The sequence below is a fragment of the Rhinolophus sinicus genome, linkage group LG02 (assembly GCF_036562045.2).
Source record: "Rhinolophus sinicus isolate RSC01 linkage group LG02, ASM3656204v1, whole genome shotgun sequence".
NCBI classification, from domain to species: Eukaryota; Metazoa; Chordata; class Mammalia; order Chiroptera; family Rhinolophidae; genus Rhinolophus; species Rhinolophus sinicus.
Genome location: NC_133752.1, coordinates 95,281,507 through 95,303,021, shown reverse-complemented (window position 1 = coordinate 95,303,021; position 21,515 = coordinate 95,281,507). Strand labels below are relative to the sequence as shown.

The window sequence follows — 21,515 nt, the reverse complement described above, 5'->3', positions numbered from 1 at the left end:
AAGAGGTGGTACATATATATAATACAGTAGTACTTGGCGATAAAAAAGAATGAAATGTTACCATTTGTGACAACATAGATAGACACAGGGGGTATTATTAAGTAAAATAAGACAGAGAAAGAGAAATACCATATGATGTCACTTATATGTGGAATCTAAAGGACAACACAAATGAACAAAGAAAACAGAAACAGAACCATAGATACATAAAATAAACTGATGGTTACTAGATGGGAGGGAGTTTGGGGTACTGGGTAAGAAAGGTGAGGGGATTAAGAAGTACAAATTGGTAGTAATAAGACTCACAGGGATGTAAAGTATAGTATGGAGAAGAAGAATAATACTGTAAAAACTATGTATAATGTCAGATGGGTATTAGACTTATTGTGGGATCATTTCATAAGTTAAATAAATTTCTAAACACTATGCTGTACACCTGGAACTAATATAAAGCAATATTGCATGTCAACTATAATTTAAAAAGAATAGTCTCAAGAATGTATAGTACAGCATAGGGAATATAGTCAATAATATTCTAATAACTACAGTGTCAGATGGGTAATAGACTTATTGGTGTTATCACATTGAGAGATATATAAATGTCTAATCATTATGTTGTTTTGTATACCTGAAATTAATTTAAAAAATTAGTTTTGGCCGTACTTTCACTATTTTTTATTTCATTGATATCTGCTCTGATATTTATCCTGTTTCCCCTTCTAATTACTTTTTGTTTACTTTGCTTTTTTTTTTCTACTTTCTTAGTGTGTAACCTTAATCTGGTTATTGATTTCAGACTTTTTATTATTTTTAATATGAGCACTGTAAGCTATTAATTTCTTTTTCAGCACTATCACGTGTATCACACAAATTTTGATATCCTGTATTTTCATTCAGTTTGGAGTATTTTCTAAATTCTGATTTTCCTTGTGATTTATAACTGTTTTGTTTAATTTATAAATATTAGTGAATGTTCTAGATGTATTTTTGTTATTTATTTCATTTAATTCTATTGTGATCAGAGAACATTCTCTGTATGATTTTATTCTTTTAAAATTTATTGACAGTTATTATATGGCCAAACAATATATAGTCTATCATGGGACTATACTGTATATACTTGAAAATAATTTGTATTCTGCAGTTATTGGGTGTTATCAATTAGATTAAGGTAGTCATAGTGTTTTTCAGGTAACCTATATGTCTAATTTTTTTGTCTATTTCTATCAATTGCTAAGAAGAGGTGTTAATTTTTTCTCTATATAATTTTGCCATTTTTTATTTCATGTATTTTAAGGCTCTGTTTTTAGGCACATTTACATTTATGATTCTTCTGTCTTCCTGTGAATTGATCCTTTTATCATTATAAAATGTCCCTCTTTATCTCTAGCAATTCTTTAATTCTGAAATCTACTGTGCATATTAGGTATAAATGTAGCCCCTTCAGCCTTCTTACATTTTGCATTGCATATCTTTTTCAATGCACTTATTTTCAATGTCTCTGTATATTTATATTTAAAGTGCTGCTGTTATAGACAATAAATAGTTGGGTCTTGCTGTTTTATACATTCTGGTTATTTCTGCATTTTAACTAGATTGTTTAGTCCATCAACATTCAATGTTATTATTAATAGGGTTGAATTTAGGTCTACCATTTCACTGTTTGTTTTCTATATGTCCCCTCTGGGTTATTTGTTTGTTTGTTTCTCTGTTCCTTTTTTTTTTTTTTGCCTTTTAAAATATATTTTAGAATTCTGTTTTAATTTTTCTATTATTATTTTGGCCTTTTGCCTATCTTTTAGTGGTTGCTCTAACAATTATAATTTGTATCCTTAACTTTTTACAATCCACTTAGAGTTAATGCTGGGCAATTTTATGAAAAATGTACAAAACCTTGAAAGTATATCAGTTTGTTAATACAGATTTATTGCTCCATTCTTAAAGTTAGAGTTGTCCTATGTATTATATTTACATCAAGATTAAAATTCTTGCTTTAAACAGTCTTATGTATTTGAAAGAAATTAGGCAAAATAGTCATATACTTACCACTTCTGATGCTTTTTATTTCTTTTTTTTTTATATTAACATTTTTAAAAATTTATTGGGGTGACAATTGTTAGTAAAATTACATAGTTTTCAGGTGTACAATTCTGTATTACATCATCTATAAATACCATTGTGTGTTCATCACCCAGAATCAGTGCTCCTTCCATCACCATATATTTGATCCCCATTACCCTCATCTCCCACCCCCCACCCCCCTTACCCTCTGGTAATCACTAAACTGTTGTCTTTGTCTATGAGTTTTTGTTTCTCACTTGTTTGTCTTGTTCTTGTTTTTGGTTTATATACCACATATCAGTATTTCTTTCTAAATATTGCAGTTTCTATGTAGGATCATTTTCTTTCAGTCTGAAGAGCTTCCTTTCACTTTTCTTGTAGGCCAGGTCTGCTGCTGATGTAATCCCTCTATTTTTTCTTTATCTGAAAATATCTTTCTTTTGCCTTTGATATTGAAAGATATTTTCCTTCAGTATGGAATTCTGAGTTAATAGTGTTTCTTTTTTTAAAAAATAGTGTTTCTTTCTTTCAGCACTTTAGAGATCTTATTTTACTATCTTTGAGCTGTCATCTCAGTGTCAGTCTATTAATAGTCTTTTAACTCAAGACTAGGTCACATATTCTTATATACTTTTATGTTGAGTATTTTTGGATTTTATGGGCTTATGAATGTTATGCATTGTTTTTTCGAAACAGGTAATTAATTTGATTGGGCTCCAGCTGCAAGCTCTGTCTCCCCTGCAGTGGGTGGCAGCTTAAATCTCAGTTCAGTCTTTGAGCCTTAGCTTGGCTGTAAGCTTGGTTCAGGCACCAGCCAGAGATTTGGGCAGAGTGTATTCACAGAATCTCAGGCTCCCCATCTGGATCTCCTTGGGGTTTCCTTGCATCACTTTCACTGGCTATGGTTGCCCTGAACTCTGTCCCCAGCAGTTCTGAAATGCTGAAGGTTTTCCAGCATAGTTTTAGGTTCTCTGCCTAGCACAGACTGGGCACTGCTGTCAGGTTAAAAGCCATAAAAATGGGAAATTCATCCTATGTTGTTCCGCTCTTTGAAGTGCTGACTGCCCTCCAAAATCTGTCTGCTTTTGATCTCCTTCCATTGTCCTCAGATAGTTTTTAAAAATATTTTTCCAAAGTTTGTAGTTGTCATCTGTGGAAGGGTTGGCTTGATAGAAGCTACTTGACCATGACCAGAAGCATAACTCCCCCCAAATGATGTCTTCATAATATAAATATTATCATGCCACCCCCACCACACTTAAAATTATTCCATGATATCCTATTGCATTTAATATAAAATCCAAACTTTGCACTTGCTCCTTGGTCTTAGCACACCCTCCTAGCTCTTCCCTCTTCTGGGGTCATGATATATGCTCTTTGTTCTGCTTGCAATGCTCTTATTTCCACTTTTTGAAAAATAGACTTTATTTTTTAGAGCAGTTTTATGTTCACAGCAAAATCAAGGGGAAGGTGTAGAGATTTCCCATATTCCTCCTGCCCCTACTTCTTCCCACTTATCATATGGTTACGCCCTTTCATTGTTTTGATCTCAGCTAAAATGTTACTTCCTCAGGGGTGTTTTATCCTGACCACCAGTATAAGTCTTACTTCATTGTCTATTTTGCTTATCACTGTACACTCAGCACCTAGATAGTGTCTGACATACAGTATGCACTCAATGCATATTTTTTTAGTGATGAGGGATGATTTATTTAATGCTTCTAGTAATTTTTTATAGTGGAGTGGAAAAAATATTACTTTTAATTAAAGTTTGAGAAAATTAATTGTAAACCATTATAATGGAGGTTAATTATAACATTAGCCTTGAGTTTAAACCCACTAAGACCACCTAAGTATAATCCTTCATGGGCATCAGTTACTATCCTCCCAGATCCCAAGATTTCATGAGACAGACCTGTGTTCTATTGAATTCTAATCTATCAGTAAGTGAGACATATTTTTGAAAATACATCAGAGTTGATGTTCAGATACCAATGAGATGACTAGTTAGACGTATTTCCCATCATTGTTTAATTTTGTAATAAGATTAGCCAGATTTAGAATCACTGGCATTACTTATAAATTCATATTATTAAAAATCTTAATATTATTGAAACATGCATTAATAATATATTTTTTGCCATTTGTGACAACATGGATGGACTTTGAAGAAATTATACAAAGTGAAATAAGTCAGACAGAGAAAGACAAATAACTGTTATACCTCACTTTAGGTGGAATCTGAAACAAAACCAAACTCATAAATACAGAGAAAAGATTGGTGGTTGCCAGAGGTGGGGTGTGAGGGGTGGGCGAAATGGGTGAAGGTGGTCAAAGATATGAACTTCCAGTTACAAGCTAAATAAGTCATAGGGATGTAAAGTACAGCAAGATGACAATACTGTATTACACATCTGAAAGTTGCTAAGAGAGTAGATCTTAAAAAAAACAAGAAACAAATTGTAACTGTGATGGATATTAGCTAGACTTTTTGTGGTGATCATTTTGCATTATATACAAATATTAAATCATTATGTTGTACACCTGGAATTAATACAGTGTTATACATCAATTATATCTCATTTTTTTAAATATATGTATTTTTGATAAAATGTCTTTTTTGCCTGGAAATTGACTTTTTAAATTAAAATTTCATTCATTACATTATTAAAGTTTGACTATTAAATAATCTGAAATTTCTTTTAAAAAATCTTATAAGGCCTGGGATTTATAGCTATTATAATAACATGAAACAAACTATCACATTAGCAAGCCATGCATATTTCTCTATAATCTCTATTAGGCTTAAAGCTATGAACAAATGCTAATGACTAAATATTTACAGTTTTATCTATTTCTGTTTACTTATTTTTAAATGCTTTTTTTCTGGGTACAAATTTATGTTCTCTTCTAATTCATATTCAACATTATAACATGTATTCACACAATAGTTTTGGCAGTCAAATGGTTTAAAATGCTACTCTTTTATTGCTTAAGGGAACTTTATGGAAAATTCTCCTTTTTAATCTTTGCAAATGATAACAAATGACATAAGCCTTCAATTTCGCAGGTTAATAAGCACAAAGAGGAAATGGAAATGAGAAAAAAGCTTGACAGTGTAAGTAAGCATCAAGGTTTGCTTTAAGTTCTTTCTTTCTTTTTCTTTTATTCTGTGCTTCTCTTGTTTGGGCGTTAGGGTTGAAGGATCTATACGTAGCACACGGAGGCTTTTCACTTTCCAACACTTGAGTTTAAAAGAGGAAATACCTAACAGTGATGCAAGAAGCATGAATGGGAGACCAGGAAACTGATGGCTAAGAGCAGGGAGAAGGAGAGAGTGAAGGAGTAAGCAGACAAGAAAGCAAGCCTGGCATAAATAAGGGGAATGAAAGGTGTCATCTCCATGTATTGATCCTTAGTCCCAGTGCCTTGTCCCAGGATTCCTGTCCCATCACTCCTACCTTCTATTTCTCTGTATTCTTACAAATAAGATACAAACCTCAAGTTACCACCTCACCCTACTCCACAAGGACCCTACCTCAACAGGTCCTTCCAGAAAACATTCATCTGATGGTATGGTTTCCTTAGTGCTCTATCAGCAGTGAGAGGAGTGGGGAAAAAAAGCCCAACTGACAAATTAAGTCAAGCCGGGGGGATGGTGGGATTGGGAGCCAGAACAGGTCCAGGCCCTTTGGGACTGTAAACTTTAAATCTGCAACTCCAACTCACGGAGGGCAAGGAAGGAAAAGAAAGGGACACGAATCTGAAGAATGAAGTGAGAATAACAAGGTTGGTTCTTTTTGTGTGACAGAGCCCAAAACCAGTCAAGGGGAAAGAGGATACTTTGATGCCCCCACAACCTGGGATTCTATCCAGGACTGGAACTGCTTCGAGGCAACCTTCTATCTCCATCAGTACAGCGTCTCTTAAGACCACAAGAGATAAGACTCCAGGAAAATCTTTAAAGCAAGAGCTCCCTGTGGTAAGAACTGCTCACATACCCATGCCCTGTGACACTTTCGTCTGCACAGGGACCCTGTTCTGTTAGCAGTATTGACACTGCATGTCACACCTCATGTCCAGCATCAGCGAGATCAACTGTGTCAACACATGTGATTCTCTCTATTCTCTGCATGCATCTGGGCAGGGAGCTCTGGCTGCTCTTCTCGGCACCAGTGTGTCCTTGTAAGGTCCCTTAACTTGTCCAAGAGGATGCCACCATTACCTCCAGCTTGGTGGTTTACTTTAGTTTAGTCACTAAGCCTTAGTGGATCTCTACTAAATTAGTGAGGTGGAGAAGCCACATTCCGAGCACTTTCTAGGGTGTAGAATTTCAAACTCATTACGGCCTAATAGCTATCAGAAGCTTACTGAAGATTCCCTGAAGGACACACAGGTATACCATGTATATCTGTATATACATTTGCTCATAGTATTCTAAATTGGCACCTGGATGAACTCACACTATCAGAGACTCTCAGGCAGGAATTATCTGCTATTACTCTCCCTACCCCTTTTCACCCACCCCAAACAATCAGAATTGCTTTTGCTGGACCTACAATGCAACTATGGGTCTACAAAGAGGGCATGTCAAGAAGTAGCTCTGTGATATTCAGTTCAACGTTGGCTTGTTGTGTGGGTTTTGCTGACACAGTGCTCACGGCATTGCATGATACCTCCCTGTAATGGTCCTCTGGGAAACTTTCTTCTGCCCTTAGTTATGGGAATAGTCATATTTCTCTGAGCAATTGCTCTTTCCTGTGGGTGCTGTGAGTTGTGTAACTAATCAAAGCTCCTTTTCCCTGTTGATTCATAGAAAGCCTAGACGCCCATTAGTGACACATCTAACCAATGCATAGCACTTCATAGAAAGAGCGTCTCTATTTGCACATTTTGATTTTTGCATGCTCTTTTGTCTTGTTTCCACATGTTTCCATTCTCTTTCTCCTTCTCCCAGAGGGGGTGGAATCTACCTCTGTACACTCACGTTATGGAGAAGCAGAACAGGACCATACTTCCTTTGTCCTCCTTACTCCAAAAGGGGACAAGGAAAGATACAGCCCTGTCATACTGATGCACCAGACAGATGGCTCAGTGCCCGCACCCAGAGGAAGAATGAGAGCGCAGGTGCAGAGAAGCGAGGGTGTTATATTAGTGGAAGTCTTTCTCCAGGAGTTGAGAAAAAGCACTCTCCTCGAAAAGCATTTCCACTTTGCAGAAAGTTAGGAAGTATAGACAACTGGAAACCAATGTAATTTCTCAAGAAGGAGAATGACATTTGGGAGGAAATTTGGCACGTGACTGTCCAGTGCCTGAGTTCTAGAAGTAAGAACCCTGGGTTTAGAATCCAGGTCTTGGGAAGGTTTTTATTCTTTTTTTAATCTCCCAACCCCCACCCTCACCCCCAAAAGAACAAAAAACAAAAAACACTGGCCAGAGTATGCAGTGCTGCCTGCTGACCCAGGCAGGACACCAGCCATACTGGGTGAGGGGCTCTAGTCCAAGCCTTGGACTTAGCAAGTCTGGCCGAGCTGGTGTCCTGTTCCAAAAGCCTCCAACAGGTGCCATAAAACCAGGTTAAGTGGCAGGTTCTGTGGTCCGAGGGTCTGAGATGAACATGGCCAGGGTTACAGAGCAGGGTTAGTGGTTGAGACAGAGCGAGGGGCCTCCCAGCCCGACATAGCAGCAGCAGTGGGGAGCTGCCCCTGTCTCTCCAGCTAGCCCACGGCTACAACTAAATCCTACAATTCCAGATTAGAAACTCCAGTGTCCTCAATTTATAGATCGAAATTGAGCTTCCAAAATCACAGCCCCGAGGGGCAGAAACACTGCCTGTTCTCACCCATGGAAAATGCACAACAAAGGAGAGACAAAGGCAGACAGGATCTCTGAGAAGGTATCATTTCAACAAGATTTTCTTTTAGTGTAACAGTTCTTTTTCCTTCTGACTGTAATGATGCTTATCTTGCTGTTTCTAAAGCATAACAGTACATTTTGTCAGCCAGAGAGACTCTGAAGTTAATGTATAACGATAAGTAAAAATTGGACCGGTGAGGGCAGAGGGAGGAGATGACATAAGCTGGTGTTTACATCTTTATATTTAATTGACTTGATTTTAAAGTATAATGTAGTTTTCTAGGTCACCGTTATTACTAGCATATACACTTTCATTGTTAATAATAATCCTGTTATTATAAATGCTCCCTTATCTCACCTTCCCATGTGGTCTGTTCTTCATTGGAGATTATCTCTATGTATATGCACTCTGGTTATAATTTTTCTGTTTCTCTCTTTCACATATTTTATTATATTGAGGGTGCTGGACTTCTTAAAAATTGACTTGAAAGGGTTTTCTAATACTTACCACGTGTAAATGACCAAACGGAGAGCTGGCTGCAGGAACTTTTACATCAGTCATTTAACTTATCCAATTAATCATACTTATTTTTTGAAATCTGTGTCATTTGGTGGGAACAGCACACATGCTTCACACAGTGGAGTACACAGTGATAAAATGAGTGTTTAGCCAGTCTGAAAAACGCGATAGGAACATTGCTGTCTGATTTCTACTTATGAACGATTTCACAACATAAAATGTATATTTGTACAGTATTTTTGTGTAAAGTTTATTTTTTGATATCTGTAAAACATTTCAAATACTAAGATTGCACATAACAAGGTTAAATTGGATTCTCAGGTTCCCCCTCCCCCACCCCCAGCCAGGGTAATTCGTTAATTAAGGTTGCACCCAGTGAATGCTTTCCCTGGAAGATTTCTGAGCTTCCACGGGGTAACCTGGCCTATGCTGATGGAACATATGGTGCGTGCTTAGATCTGCAGAAAGCATCAGGAACCCTCTATGTGGGAAGTGGGATATGGGACGAAGTCATCCGTGTTCCCATTCTTAAAGTGCACGCAATACAAAGCAATTTGTACATCACAGAAGACATTAATAAAAACTCAAGAACATTATTCATTTGACATTGTTAGGTGAAATTTCTTTGTGATAGTTTTGCAATTATGACCATAGTTATCCTGCAAGCTTGTAAGTTTTTTTAAAAAAATTATTATTATAGCATATAGGATTACTATTATAGGTATATAGTATTATAGTCTATTTGGGTGAAAGAAAAATTTCCTTCTGAAATTTCCCATTCCTCTCCTCTACAGCCATTTATTTGATTAAATTGCATGTAAAGTTTAAATGCCACCAGAAAAGAAAATAATATAATCTGTTGATTATTTCAATCTTTTTTTTCCCCTTGGCTTGGTTTGATAAAGCTGGCAGAGCATTGCGGGAAAGCCAGCATTTTTCTCATTGTTGATCTGGCCATCCCGGGTGGGGCTGTAATACAGAGATAGGACAAGTCTGGGCATGTGCATGGTCTTCAGCGGTTGTCAAAGAATATTTACCATATTTTGATAGATTACATTGACACAAAAGAATTTCCCTTATACTGGATCTTCATCTCAGAATACGAATAACTAAAATGTAGAGATAATTGAAATCACACACTGCAATTACTTGTTTTATTTTAAAATCAAAATTTTCATTGACCCCTAAAATGAATTCATCTTTAGATTCTGCTCCCAGAGAATTGAAATTAAAAATTGAAAATATGAGTTATATTTAAAATTCAACTGAAAGGTGGCTTTCACTTTCTACATTTTTTTATTCTGAGTAGTTTGATGGCAAATTAAATAAATACTTTCAGTATATTTGGAACTGAAAATATTTTACTGAAAATAATATTTAATACTTGTTGCACAGATGAAAAATGTTGTTTGTTAAAATCACTTGAGGGGTTTTATGTTTTGTCTCTTCTTGTTTGTTTTGTTGGCAGACAATTATTTTATTTGTAAAGTTTATGATAGTTTAATATAATTTAACTTAAGGACCTAAGATATTACCGTGGAAATCAGGAAAAGATAAGTTAGAGATTTGTATCAATTTCTGTTCTTCCGTAGATGCTCTCAGTCCTGGGGGCAGATGCTAGATCCTGACCACATATATTATCACCTTGGTGATAACACAAGGGTCACCCTTGACATTCAGGAGCACACAGAGCAGCCATCTTACCCCTCATGGTACGGTGTTGCTCTATTCTCTCTGTCTGGGTTTCAGCTGTGGGTATCTTTCCGTTCCCACTGGGAGTCAAGGCCAGTCTTGAACACCAGGTCATTTGGCCAGAGTCCTGACACTGCCCAGTTTTGCATCTTACCCCCAGAAGACTGAACAATTTGACATGCTGTCACTCATCCTAATTGTCATTATGGCATATGTCAATTCTGCTGCTTAGTGCTATGAGTTCTATTATAGAATTGCTTCGATATTAATGCTCAAGGCCAGAATCAAGCCTGAGGTTGCTACAGCCTTTGGACACTAGCACTGGACTATTAGCCACTCTCGTTGGATCCAGCTTTAAAGGGAGAAGCTTGGCAGTTTCTCCAGCCCTGATCTGTTCAGGCCTAGTCTCTCCAGCTTTCTCCTCAAATTCTGGGGATAAGCTTATATGTTACAACACATATCAGTGTTTTTTTTTAGGAATGCATTTTCCTGGAAGGTGGTAGTTTTCTTCATTTGATACCCCTTTGTTTTCTTTTCCTCAATATAATCTCTGCTTATTCTTCACGAAAACCTCAACTTTTAAAGAAAAATTGTTTTCCCATATGTATTCATCTATTACTTATTACTCCTAACTTGCATATCTGATCAAACTTAGATAACTAGTGATATCTCACTGAATTGATTTAATGCTAGCCACATCCAAAGAGTTCTGAAGTTTTGTTAGTTAATCAAGTTACAAGTTACACTTTTATTTAGGCTTTTAAAAATCTTGAAAATAGCTCGAGGGTCTCCTTCACCAATCTCAATGTGGTATCCATTCCTTTGTTGAATATATGAGTATATGCAAATATCAGGAATAGAAAAACAACTTACCTACAACCAATGCCATGAAGTGTTATGGAGTCCAGTTAATCTAATGGCTGAAAGTATATTTGATTTCATACCACCAGAATTAGTGGACATAATTTCTCTCTCTCTCTCTGCTCCCTATACTTCCCTCCCCCCATTGTGTATTTTCTCTCTCTCTCTCTCTCTCTCTCTCTCTCTCTCCTCCCTATACTTCCCCCCCCCCACCCATTGAGCTTCTGGAATTTAATGTCTTTTATTAGCTTTGACCATTGTCGTCAATATCTCTTTTGCTCTAATCTCTTTCCATATTTCCTAAGCATATGTGTCTAAGCAACCTAGATTGTAATTCTGGTGGTCTGTTTCTCTAGCTGAGAATATGCAAGTGGATTGTAATTAAGATAATATAGCGTTTCCATCTGGTTTACATTAAATAAGGCACAAGCATATTTTTAAAGGTAATTATTTATGTTACTGTTAGAAAGATTTCAATAAACAGTTTTAGATTCTTATATAGCTATTGGAAGAGCTAGGAGAGTAAGTATTAGGAAAGCAACAACAACAAAAAAAGATTTCAGACTCAAGCACCCAAGCAGCTGGTTGATAAGAGATCAATGAGAAGTCATTGCAGTTTGTAGGAATCTTTGGAAATCTCGCACCAAATAGCTTAGTCTCAGCAGTAAAGAAAGTGTTTCTTAAATGCACTATGAAACTCATACACAAGTATCTGTTCGTTCATCTTACTTCAAATGGCTTTGGAAAATGTTTTCCAGTGTTTCCATCAAAAGTACAGTTCTTTGGAATTCATCACATGTATCCTTCAAAAATTTTAAAGTTTAAGATAGATATGTGACAAAAACTGATATAATTTGTCACGCTGAGATTTGCATTTGACACTTTCATTTATACCATTTCTGGAGCTTTTATTTTTTTATGTAGATCTAAATTTCTGTCTGGTATATTCATTCCCTCTTCCTGAAACACTGTTGTTGTTTTTTTCAGTTCTTAATAGTGCATGTCTGCTGGCAATGAATTGTCTCAGCTTTTGTTTTGTCTTGCACGGTTTCTGACAAAAAGACTGCTGTGAATTTTAACTTTGTTTTTCTAGAATATGTCTTTTACTTTGGAATGCCTTCAAGAGTTTGTCTTTGCTTTTCAACAGTTAGACTATAGTGTGTCTTTTGGTGTGTATTCTCTCTCTCTCTCTCTCTCTCTCTCTCTCTCTCTCTCTCTCTGCTCCCTATCCTTCCCTCCCCCCATTGAGCTTCTGGAATTTGATGTCTTTTATTAGCTTTGACCATTGTCATCAATTATCTCTTTTGCCCTAATCTCTTTCCATATGTCCTGCTCATGAATTTTGGACTACTTTTTTCTCTATGTGTTTCAGTTTGGGGGATTTATTTTTATCTACCTTAAAATTCACTGATTGTTCAGAGACAGTTTTGGAAACATGGAGGAAAAACTGAGGGTTGCTAGAGGGGCGGGGGGGGTGGGGATAAGGGGAAGGTGAGAGGTTTTGAAAAACAGTCGGTAACCACAAGATGGTCATGGGGGTTTGAAAATTAATTTGGGGAATGTACAGAGGGATAGTGGATGGGGGGAGGGGGGTTCACACAGTGTGAGGGATATAAATGATAAACGTCTAAGTTTTGCTTTGTCTTGTGCACCTGAAACTAATAAAATAAAATAAAAATTAAAAAAAAATTCACTGATTGTTTTCTTCAGCTGTATTGAATCTAGTGATGAGTTGATCAAAGACATTCTTCATCTTTAATGTTGTCTTTTTCATTTCCAGTATTTCCATTTGACTCTAAAATTTTTCTATCTCTATGCTGAAATTCCCTATCTATTCTGTATCATGTATGTTGTTTACCTTTTGTCCTAGGTTCTTTAACATTTTAATTATGGTAATTTTAAAGTCCCCATCTGATAGCTTCAAGATTTGGGTCATCTTTGAACCTGGCTCTGTTGATTGCTTAGACTCCTGACAGTAGGTTCTCTTCTCCTTGCCCTTTTGTCTGTGTCATAATTTTTGCCAGATACCATGTGTAGACTAGTAGAGATGGAAGTAAATGTACATAGAAATGACATGCCTCTTCTTATATCAGACTGGTACTCTAAGGGGTTGAGCCAATAGGACCAGAGGTGATTTGAGTTGAGTTTGGTTGTTGCTATGGTTCCTTAGTGGACCACAGCCTTGATATTCCTTTTGTGATAGATGTACTTCGACTGGGAGTGAGACTAACAGAGCACTTTCTCTATGTGGTGCTCCACCCTCAATTTTCAGCAGAACCTGTCCACCTGTGCCACAGAGTAGGTCTCTGTTTCTACATCTATCCCTCCCTCGGTAATAGAATGCTATTGTTTAGTCATTCATAACTGACGGCAGAGATGGTTCTAATCCAAATTCAGTCTTTGGGAAGTGCTGTGTGCCTCGCTCTCCAAGGTGGTCTTTCTCAGGATTTCTGCCCCTCCTCCCTGTGGCAGTCTACCTCTACCTTGTATCTGAAGTTGACCTTGGCCAGGTGTTTCCTGTCCCTCCTGCAAAGTACGAAACTCCACTTGGTATAGTACAGTCTCTAAGGCCCAAGACAATTACCGACCCCTCACTCAGGGGAAGAGAATGTTTATTTTATTTTCCCCTTGCCATAATATGTCTTCATCTATGCTCTGTGAGCAAGAGCTTTGCTGCCCACCCCAGCCCTTGGAGAAGTGGGTAGGGCTTGGTATCTAACACTTTTCCCCTGATCACCTTTTTTGAGTCTGATTGGCCGGAGCGTTTGCTTCCCATCTCCCAGGGGCATAAAACTTTTCTTCCTAGGATAGAAGGGAAAGGTACTTTTCACTTAGCAGAAGCTGATCCTCTCCCCAAGCCTGCACCTTAATAAGTCTCCTGCACTGCCCTTAGTTTTTCTCATGAGCATCTATGAGCATTTACCGGGGTGGGGGGAGCTGTGAGTGTGAATTCCCCTTTCACATGTGCCCCCAGCTACTTTAGACTGCTCTGCTAACCCCTACTTGCCTTCAGCAGTTCTTTGTATGTTAGTTTGTTTTTCTTACCTGCTTGTGTTTCAACAGCTTGTGCTGCTTCTGCTGTAGGTGAGGCTGTTCATGTGTCACATCTCTCCGTGGAGGCATTCACTCCTCTTTGGAATTCTGGTTACCTGGTTGTGACTTCAGTTCTCTGATGGGTTCAAGAAAAATTGCCACTTTTTAGTGTATCTGGATTTTTCTTGTTGTTAGTGTGGGAGAGGCATTGTTTGCATCCTATGCAGGAGACAGAATTCTGAAATTCTTTTATAAAACAGACTCATACTTATACAAAATTTGCTCAATAAAGAAATGTCAAAAGAAAAAAGTAAAGAAGAATCCTGCCCCCCCCCCAGCGATAATCATTGAAAACCCCTGTGACCATCCTTTCAGACAATCTTTATGCAGCTATGCACACACCAGATATAGGAAATATTGTTCAATGTCACTGAACATATATAAAATCAATTATGTGCAGTATTTCACTCTACAAAAGTAGCACAATTTTTTTAACCACTTTCTATAAATTTACTAGTGCCTTCCTGAAATCAATAGCTTCATCATCTTTAATAGAAACATTTCCATCGAGGAAGAATTTTGATTACACATTTTTTTAGATTGGGCAGTTTGATAGAAGATGTGTATGCTGCTTCTCCATCCCTGACTTCCTGCCGTGAACATGAAGTCTAGGATGCTCTGGAGCCAGGTGAAGAGGCCAAGCCACAGAGACTTCCGTGGGCTTCCAGGCCTCTGAGGAGACGTGCTTGAGATTTGTATGTGGCCTGGATCAGCCTGGACTCTGCAGGGCTTCATAGTCCAGTCATCGGCCAAGACGCTTCGGAGGCCCTGGGCAGATGGGGAGTAGCATCCTTGGGGCCCAGCCGATGAGGAAAGTCTTACCCTATTTTTGGAAGAATTTCCTAGCTTAATGATTTTGTTAAAAGCAAATTCCCTAGTGCTATATGTAGATAAATGTTTTGTCTTGACTTTTGGCCTACACAATGATTAGTGCTTGATTGCATACAGTCTCATATTTCAGTCTCAATGTTCTTAATTCTCAAGTCTCCTCTCCAAATTATAGGCACATTAGGCTGGTTCTCCTCTCTTCATGTGGTTTTGTCACTCCGTCCTCCCACCCTCCACCCCCCACTAGCATGTTACTGGTGTTCAAAAAGAGTTGTTTGCTTAGAGGGTAAAAAGAAAAACTTGTTAATTTTAAAAGTCAAGATTAATGAATTTTTATGGACAGAAGATCATCTTTCCTCATAATGCGTTAGAAAGCTTGTTTTGATAATAATATAGTTGACAGTTTAAAGGAGAAAGAGGCAAGGAGGCATTAAGCCCAGAAAGAATGAGCAAAGTTTCAGAAGAGGTATGTTTGTGAAAATTAGGAGAAATGAAAGAATGTAATAATTCCTTCAATGACAAGAAAAAAGAGAAAGAAGACAATAAGGAATGTGGTTGCTCTTATGGCAGTTAATAAACATAACTGCACTTTTGCTATTACAAACCTTGGCTGTCGATTCCTAATTTAGATTATATTTATTAAATGTTGGTTTTTTTAACATCTTTTAAGTGCTTAAAAATGGGAAGCATATTTAAGCATTATAACTTCTGTTATAAATGAACTTTATTTCTTAATTTTATGAATTTTTAGTTATAAATATACATACAAATTCAAAAGAAAATGTGAAATATAAGAAATTATTTCTAATCACAATTTTTTATTATCCTATAATTACTTAATTTACATTTTCCTACTTAGGAAGTTATCTAATTTTATCTTAATATTACCATTCATTTTCACCTCTATCTATTGTTTAGCAGTCCAATATTTACACCTGTCAATGAAGTAGCCACATAAAGACCAGCATGTGTATTCCAGAGAAACTGGAATGTCAGCAGCTGACAAAACAAAATGACAGTTTAATGTGGACATAGCCAGGATTCAATATAACGTGCTGAAGCAAAGTTGAAAGTTCAACTCAAACTGGAGAGCAAACACTCTAGTCTACATGTAGTGCTTTAAAAAAACACACAAAAAACGAAAAAAAAACACTATCTTTGTCATTGTAAGAGTATTGTCTTTTGGAGAAATTGAATAATTATTTGCTTTACAGAAGATATGCTTCAGCACAGTCTTATCTCTAGTTATTACAGAGTCAATCACTATGGGAGAGTCAGGAAAAGGGAGACTTAAAAATTAGAATTAATTTTTTTACTGTATGTGAATTTAAACAGTCTTTTTTATAAATTTTCAATTACTAGCATGACTTTGGATGTAGTGACATAAATATAAATGTCTATCTATATGGAAACTTATTTTGTTTTACCAATTTGTTTTTCTAACTTTCTATGGATTAACTTTTTTAATTCAGGCTACTTTTTTCCAGTTAGCATACTGGCAAGTGCCCTCCAAAGCTTGGGGCCCTTACTTCAATGATGTCCTTGGTCCATTGTTAACCAAATAGCACAGAACTCACTCTGTATTCCTTGTGCCCTGGCCAGAGAGGCAGTTCCGAGGAGCTTGTGACCTTTGTTTGAGAACAAATGGGTGGCAGGATCCTAAAAAGTGCATGCCTGCAGTCACCTTGGTGACCCCAACTGTTTTGAAGCCATGATAACAACAACTTTTCATTGTTTTTGTTAAATTGGTGGTGTTGTGCCTAGGCTTTCTTTTTAGCTAGCTTCCTGTCATGTGAGCCTTGGGAAGACCAAGTGTAGGGACAGAGTCCCAGAGAGCAATTTCCAGGCTCTCTGTCTCATGTGGAAAGGTGCTGGCTCGGGTGTAGATGGCCATCAGCTGTAACTAGTTGGCCATCAGCTGTAACCAGTTACCCATTGGCCACTAATATAACTGCTGTGGCTGAGCTAGCAAGCATGGATTGCAGTTAGCAAAGGGTTGGTTTGTTGTCAGAGAAGAGGATGGCAGGCTGCAGATCATGTGGCTCCTTGCTTCCTGTGTCTCCAACCCAGCCGCCAGTGAGAATATAGTGGTATGAATCCCCTATCCATGGCTCCGTGGGTGTTCCTTTTTGGCCTCACCATGTCCTGCGTTCTTGTGCAGGGAGCAGGACCAGAGATGCTGCATGACAGCCAGTCACTATGCTGGGAGGGGTAGGTGGCAGTTTCTGCTAAGAAGTTTGAGACATTTTGTAGGCAACTGAGGAAACAATTATTTGGGTGGTTCTTGGACCACCAAAGGGCTCTCCAAGACTGTGTGGACTGATGGAATAGAAGTTATAGTTTAGAGAACTAAGTAAGAGTAATAGATTAGAGCCCACATTCAGGATTAAGTTGGTCCTGAGAATTCTCTCATCAGCCAGGGATAAATCAGAATTACAGATCAGCCATGCCTGTGTACAAGCTTCTACCCCTACCTTATGCTTTTCTATTTCTATAAATTTCGTGAATGGCCTTATTCAAGTCTTTAGTTTCAACTAATGTACTGATGACTCTGAATTATATGTCCAGAATTGACCCCACTCTCAAATTCCAGGCCTTTGTCCCAGTTGCCTATTATATGTCTTCCTTTGAATGTGCCATGGGTACCTCAAACTCAGTGTCTGAATCTGCATTTACCAAATTCTTCCTTATTAAAAAACAGACAAACAAAAAACAAAGAAAACTAGCCTACAAAATTGTCCCTATTTCTATTATTTTTTCTTATCATAGTGAATGGTATCATTCTGTATTAGGTTGCCCAAATAAGAAATTATAGGCAGTTCTCTTCTCATTCAAAAAGTGCCCTAAATTCTACCTTTCATAATTTCTCTCAAATATATCTCCTCTATTTTAGCCCGGTTTTTTTTCTGTTGTATCTTGAGTGCTTAGAATGTCTCCTGGTACATAATAGGAATTTAGCAAATATTTAGTGAGTAAAAGAACAAAGAAAGCCATTGGCCCTGATAGAAACACTTAATTCAGGAAAAAGACAAGACCTTAAGAGACATTTTCAAAATAAATATTTTGGGGGGAACATTCAAGAGAATCTTCTCCACTAAGCGAGGGTAAGCTGCTATGAAAAAGGAAGTCTGAAGAAAAGAACAATTTCTTGTAAGTAACGTTTTAAAAAAAAAAAAAAAAGATGGCAATGGGCAGGCTGAGTAATAAAATTGACACAGCTGAAGAGCTAATTGATAATCTGGAAGATAAAGTGAAATAAAGTTTCTTAGAACAGTGGAAAATGGTAAACAGAAATTATGAGAAAAGTTAAACTATGGAGGATAGATTGAAGAGGTCTAATACCTTTCTAATAGAATTTTCAGAAAGCAAAATAGATAACAGTGGAAGTAAGACAGTAATAAAAGAAACAGAACAAAAATCTCCATGAGCAATGGGGGGAAAGCTCTAATACTCAGATGGAAAGGCCACCAAGTGTTAAACAGGATTAATAAGAAATGAACATCTACTGTATTTTGTCAAATTTCAGATGCCCCTGGTTGTAAGAAACACCATTATTTTATGTACCACTAGCAAGGAAAAACTGCTGCCAATTAAATTATGACATACACACCAATTGTAAGACATCTCAATTTCAAAGATGTTAAAATGCTGATGGGATAGGGAGTATATCTCTTAGAATTGATGAAAACAGTATGTACATCTTGGTAAAATTTTAGGTCTCTAAGAATTAAAAAGAAAAAAAATTTTTATAATGGAACAAAAAAGGAAACATTAATTTTCTCATCGGGAACAATGGTTGCAAAGTGTTCAAAAGGAAAAAAAAAATGTTTGAACCCTAATTCTTATATCCAGCTGAAGTCTCAATTGAATATGGAAAAACATAATAAAGCTATGCAAGATGATATGGACACAATAAAAAGGAGAAACTAGTTATGACTTGGAAGTGAGGGGAGCTAGAAAAAAATTAAAAGTTGAAACATTTAATATTTGGCAGAGACTTCTTTCAGTGACAAAGTTTAGTTAACTGGTTTATATTTTCTTCTTTATGAATAGTTACAATACTTGTTCCCATAGTAAATAATATTTACATAAACACATTGTTAGTGTTATTTATTAGATTTCAGTTTTCAGAGTCAATGTGTAGATAAAGCATGGAGGACTTAATTATAATGAGAGAACGCTCCTACAGACATCAACAGAGTAAAAATAACATTCCTTATAAACACTGGGAAGGTGGGGGAGCTAAGATGTTGGAAAAAATAAAAAAAATCAACTTCCCATCTTTCACAGCGGGGAGTTAATAAATCAGGATATAGATGTTTACATATATTGAAATCACAATAAAGGCAACCATGATAAAAGCTAAACATTTGCAAATAAAATATTGGGTATGTGAGGGGGAGAGAGAAAAGGTGGAAAGTAGTGTGTGAGTGCTCTAAAATCTTAATCTTTATGTGTGGAGAGCCCAAATCAATAAAGGCTATTATTTATTTATAATGATAACAACGAGAACAAATAAAAAACAAAATCACACACACAAAAATCCCTTAAATTCTGAAAAGTGAGTTTTATATTCATGTATACTGTTTGCAGATAATTTTTTAAATATTGTGCATGTATTATCTCATTAAAAATATAAAGTAATATGAATGAAGAAGTCAATAAGTTAGTATATAGAAATAAATAGTAATATAGGTAAAGAACCTGGCACAGAGTAAGCACTCAATAAATTATAGTTGTTATGGCTGTTATAACAAATATTGTTATTTTTATTTATGGTAACTGATGTCAACTGGATTTTCTCTTGCCCTTTCCGATATAAGTAAAATTGGCTCAAACCCACATTTTGTGCTTTGTGGCAGCCTGGAGCATGTCCCATGGTTTCTGCTGATGCCCATGGCATCTTCTGGTGGTTGACACTGTGTCTGGGCTCCTTCTTCTACTGAACTAAATCAGTTTCTGAGTCTCATTGTGCTCTATTTCCCATCCCAGTTCACATTTTCTTTGGTCAGATATTGAATTCAATCTAGTTCTGCATTTCTAAAAACACCCACTCACATGACACCTTTGCATTTGTAAGTTTGAGGAGGTTGAAGAAGGTTAAGTGACAGGGACAGTTTACATCATCAAGATGCCATTTCAAATTGAATATTGGACATCACTCCTGGCCACTGGTCAGCTACGACTTTACCTCACTCTGGCACCTCCAGCCTTGTTGTCTTGACTGGCCATTCCCTCCTTCTGCATCTCTCTTCTCAGCCCTCACTTATGATTGCTTGGGGGAACTCAATTTCATTTTATTCTGCAGAATCCTCTGACTCATACTCCCAGACCTAGCTTCAGACCTCCTTGGCAGAGCCCACCCCACGAAGATGCCCAACAAATCAAAGGCCTTTTGGGTCATAGAACCCACTAGAGAGCATAGTGGTGGTAAGAAGGAGCACCTTTTATGTCTACTGTGTAGGAATATAGCAATAGCTAACCAAGCAGATTTTTATACTCAGTTTACTTTCTCAGTGCCATCTGCTCTCCTCATCATCAGAGAGGCATAGTAGTTAAAATTTACCTTGAATATCATTTAAAATAAAAGTATTTTTTTTAATTTATTGGGGTGACAATTGTTAGTAAAATTACATAGTTTTCAGGTGTACAATTCTGTATTACATCATCTATAAATCCCATTGTGTGTTCACCACCCAGAGTCAGTTCTCCTTCTATCACCATATATTTGATCCCCCTTTACCCTCATCTCCCACCCCCCACTCCCTTTACCCTCTGGTAACCACTGAACTATTGTCTGTGTCTATGAGTTTTTGTTTCTCATTTGTCTTGTTCTTTTGTTGTTTTTGGTTTATATACCACATATCAGTGAAATTATATGGTTCTCTGCTTTTTCTGTCTGACTTATTTCGCTTAGCATCATACTCTCAAGATCCATCCATGTTGTCACAAATGTTCCTATATCATCTTTTCTTACCGCCAAATAATATTCCATTGTGTATATATACCACAACTTCTTTATCCATTCATCTATCAAAGGACATTTTGGTTGTTTCCATGTCTTGGCCACCGTAAACAAAGTTGCAGTGAACATTGGAGCACACATGTCTTTATGTGTAAATGTTTTCAGATTTTTTGGGCAGATACCCAGGGGAGGGATTGCTGGGTCATATGGTAATCTATTCGTAAGTTTTTGAGGAACCTCCACACTGCCTTCCATAGCAGCTGCACCAATCTGCATTCCCACCAACAGTGTATGAGGGTTCCTTTTTCTCCACAGCCTCTCCAACACTTGTTACTATTTGCCTTGTTGATGATAGCCATTCTAACTGATGTGAGGTGATATTTCATTGTGGTTTTGATTTGCATTTCTCTGATGATTGGTGATGTTGAGCATTTTTTCATATGTCTATTTGCCATTTGTATGTCCTCTTTGGAGAAATGTCTCTTCAGGTCCTCTGCCCACTTTTCAATTGGGTTGTTTGTTTTTTTGTTGTTGAGTTTCATAAGTTCCTTGTATATTTTGGATATTAGCCGCTTATCGGAGGCACTGTTTGCAAAAATCTTCTCCCATTCAGTTGGTTGCCTCTTTATTTTGTTGATG

The 21,515-nt window shown here is 37.0% G+C and overlaps 1 protein-coding gene across 1 annotated transcript in view; it reads left to right on the top strand.

Annotated features, from left to right (window-relative positions):
• LG02H10orf67 (linkage group 02 C10orf67 homolog) overlaps positions 1-21,515 on the top strand; it is a 94,601-nt gene that overhangs the window by 55,197 nt on the left and 17,889 nt on the right. The window contains 1 exon segment of the mRNA XM_074324840.1: positions 5,132-5,179. Coding sequence (XP_074180941.1) covers positions 5,132-5,179 — 48 coding nt within the window.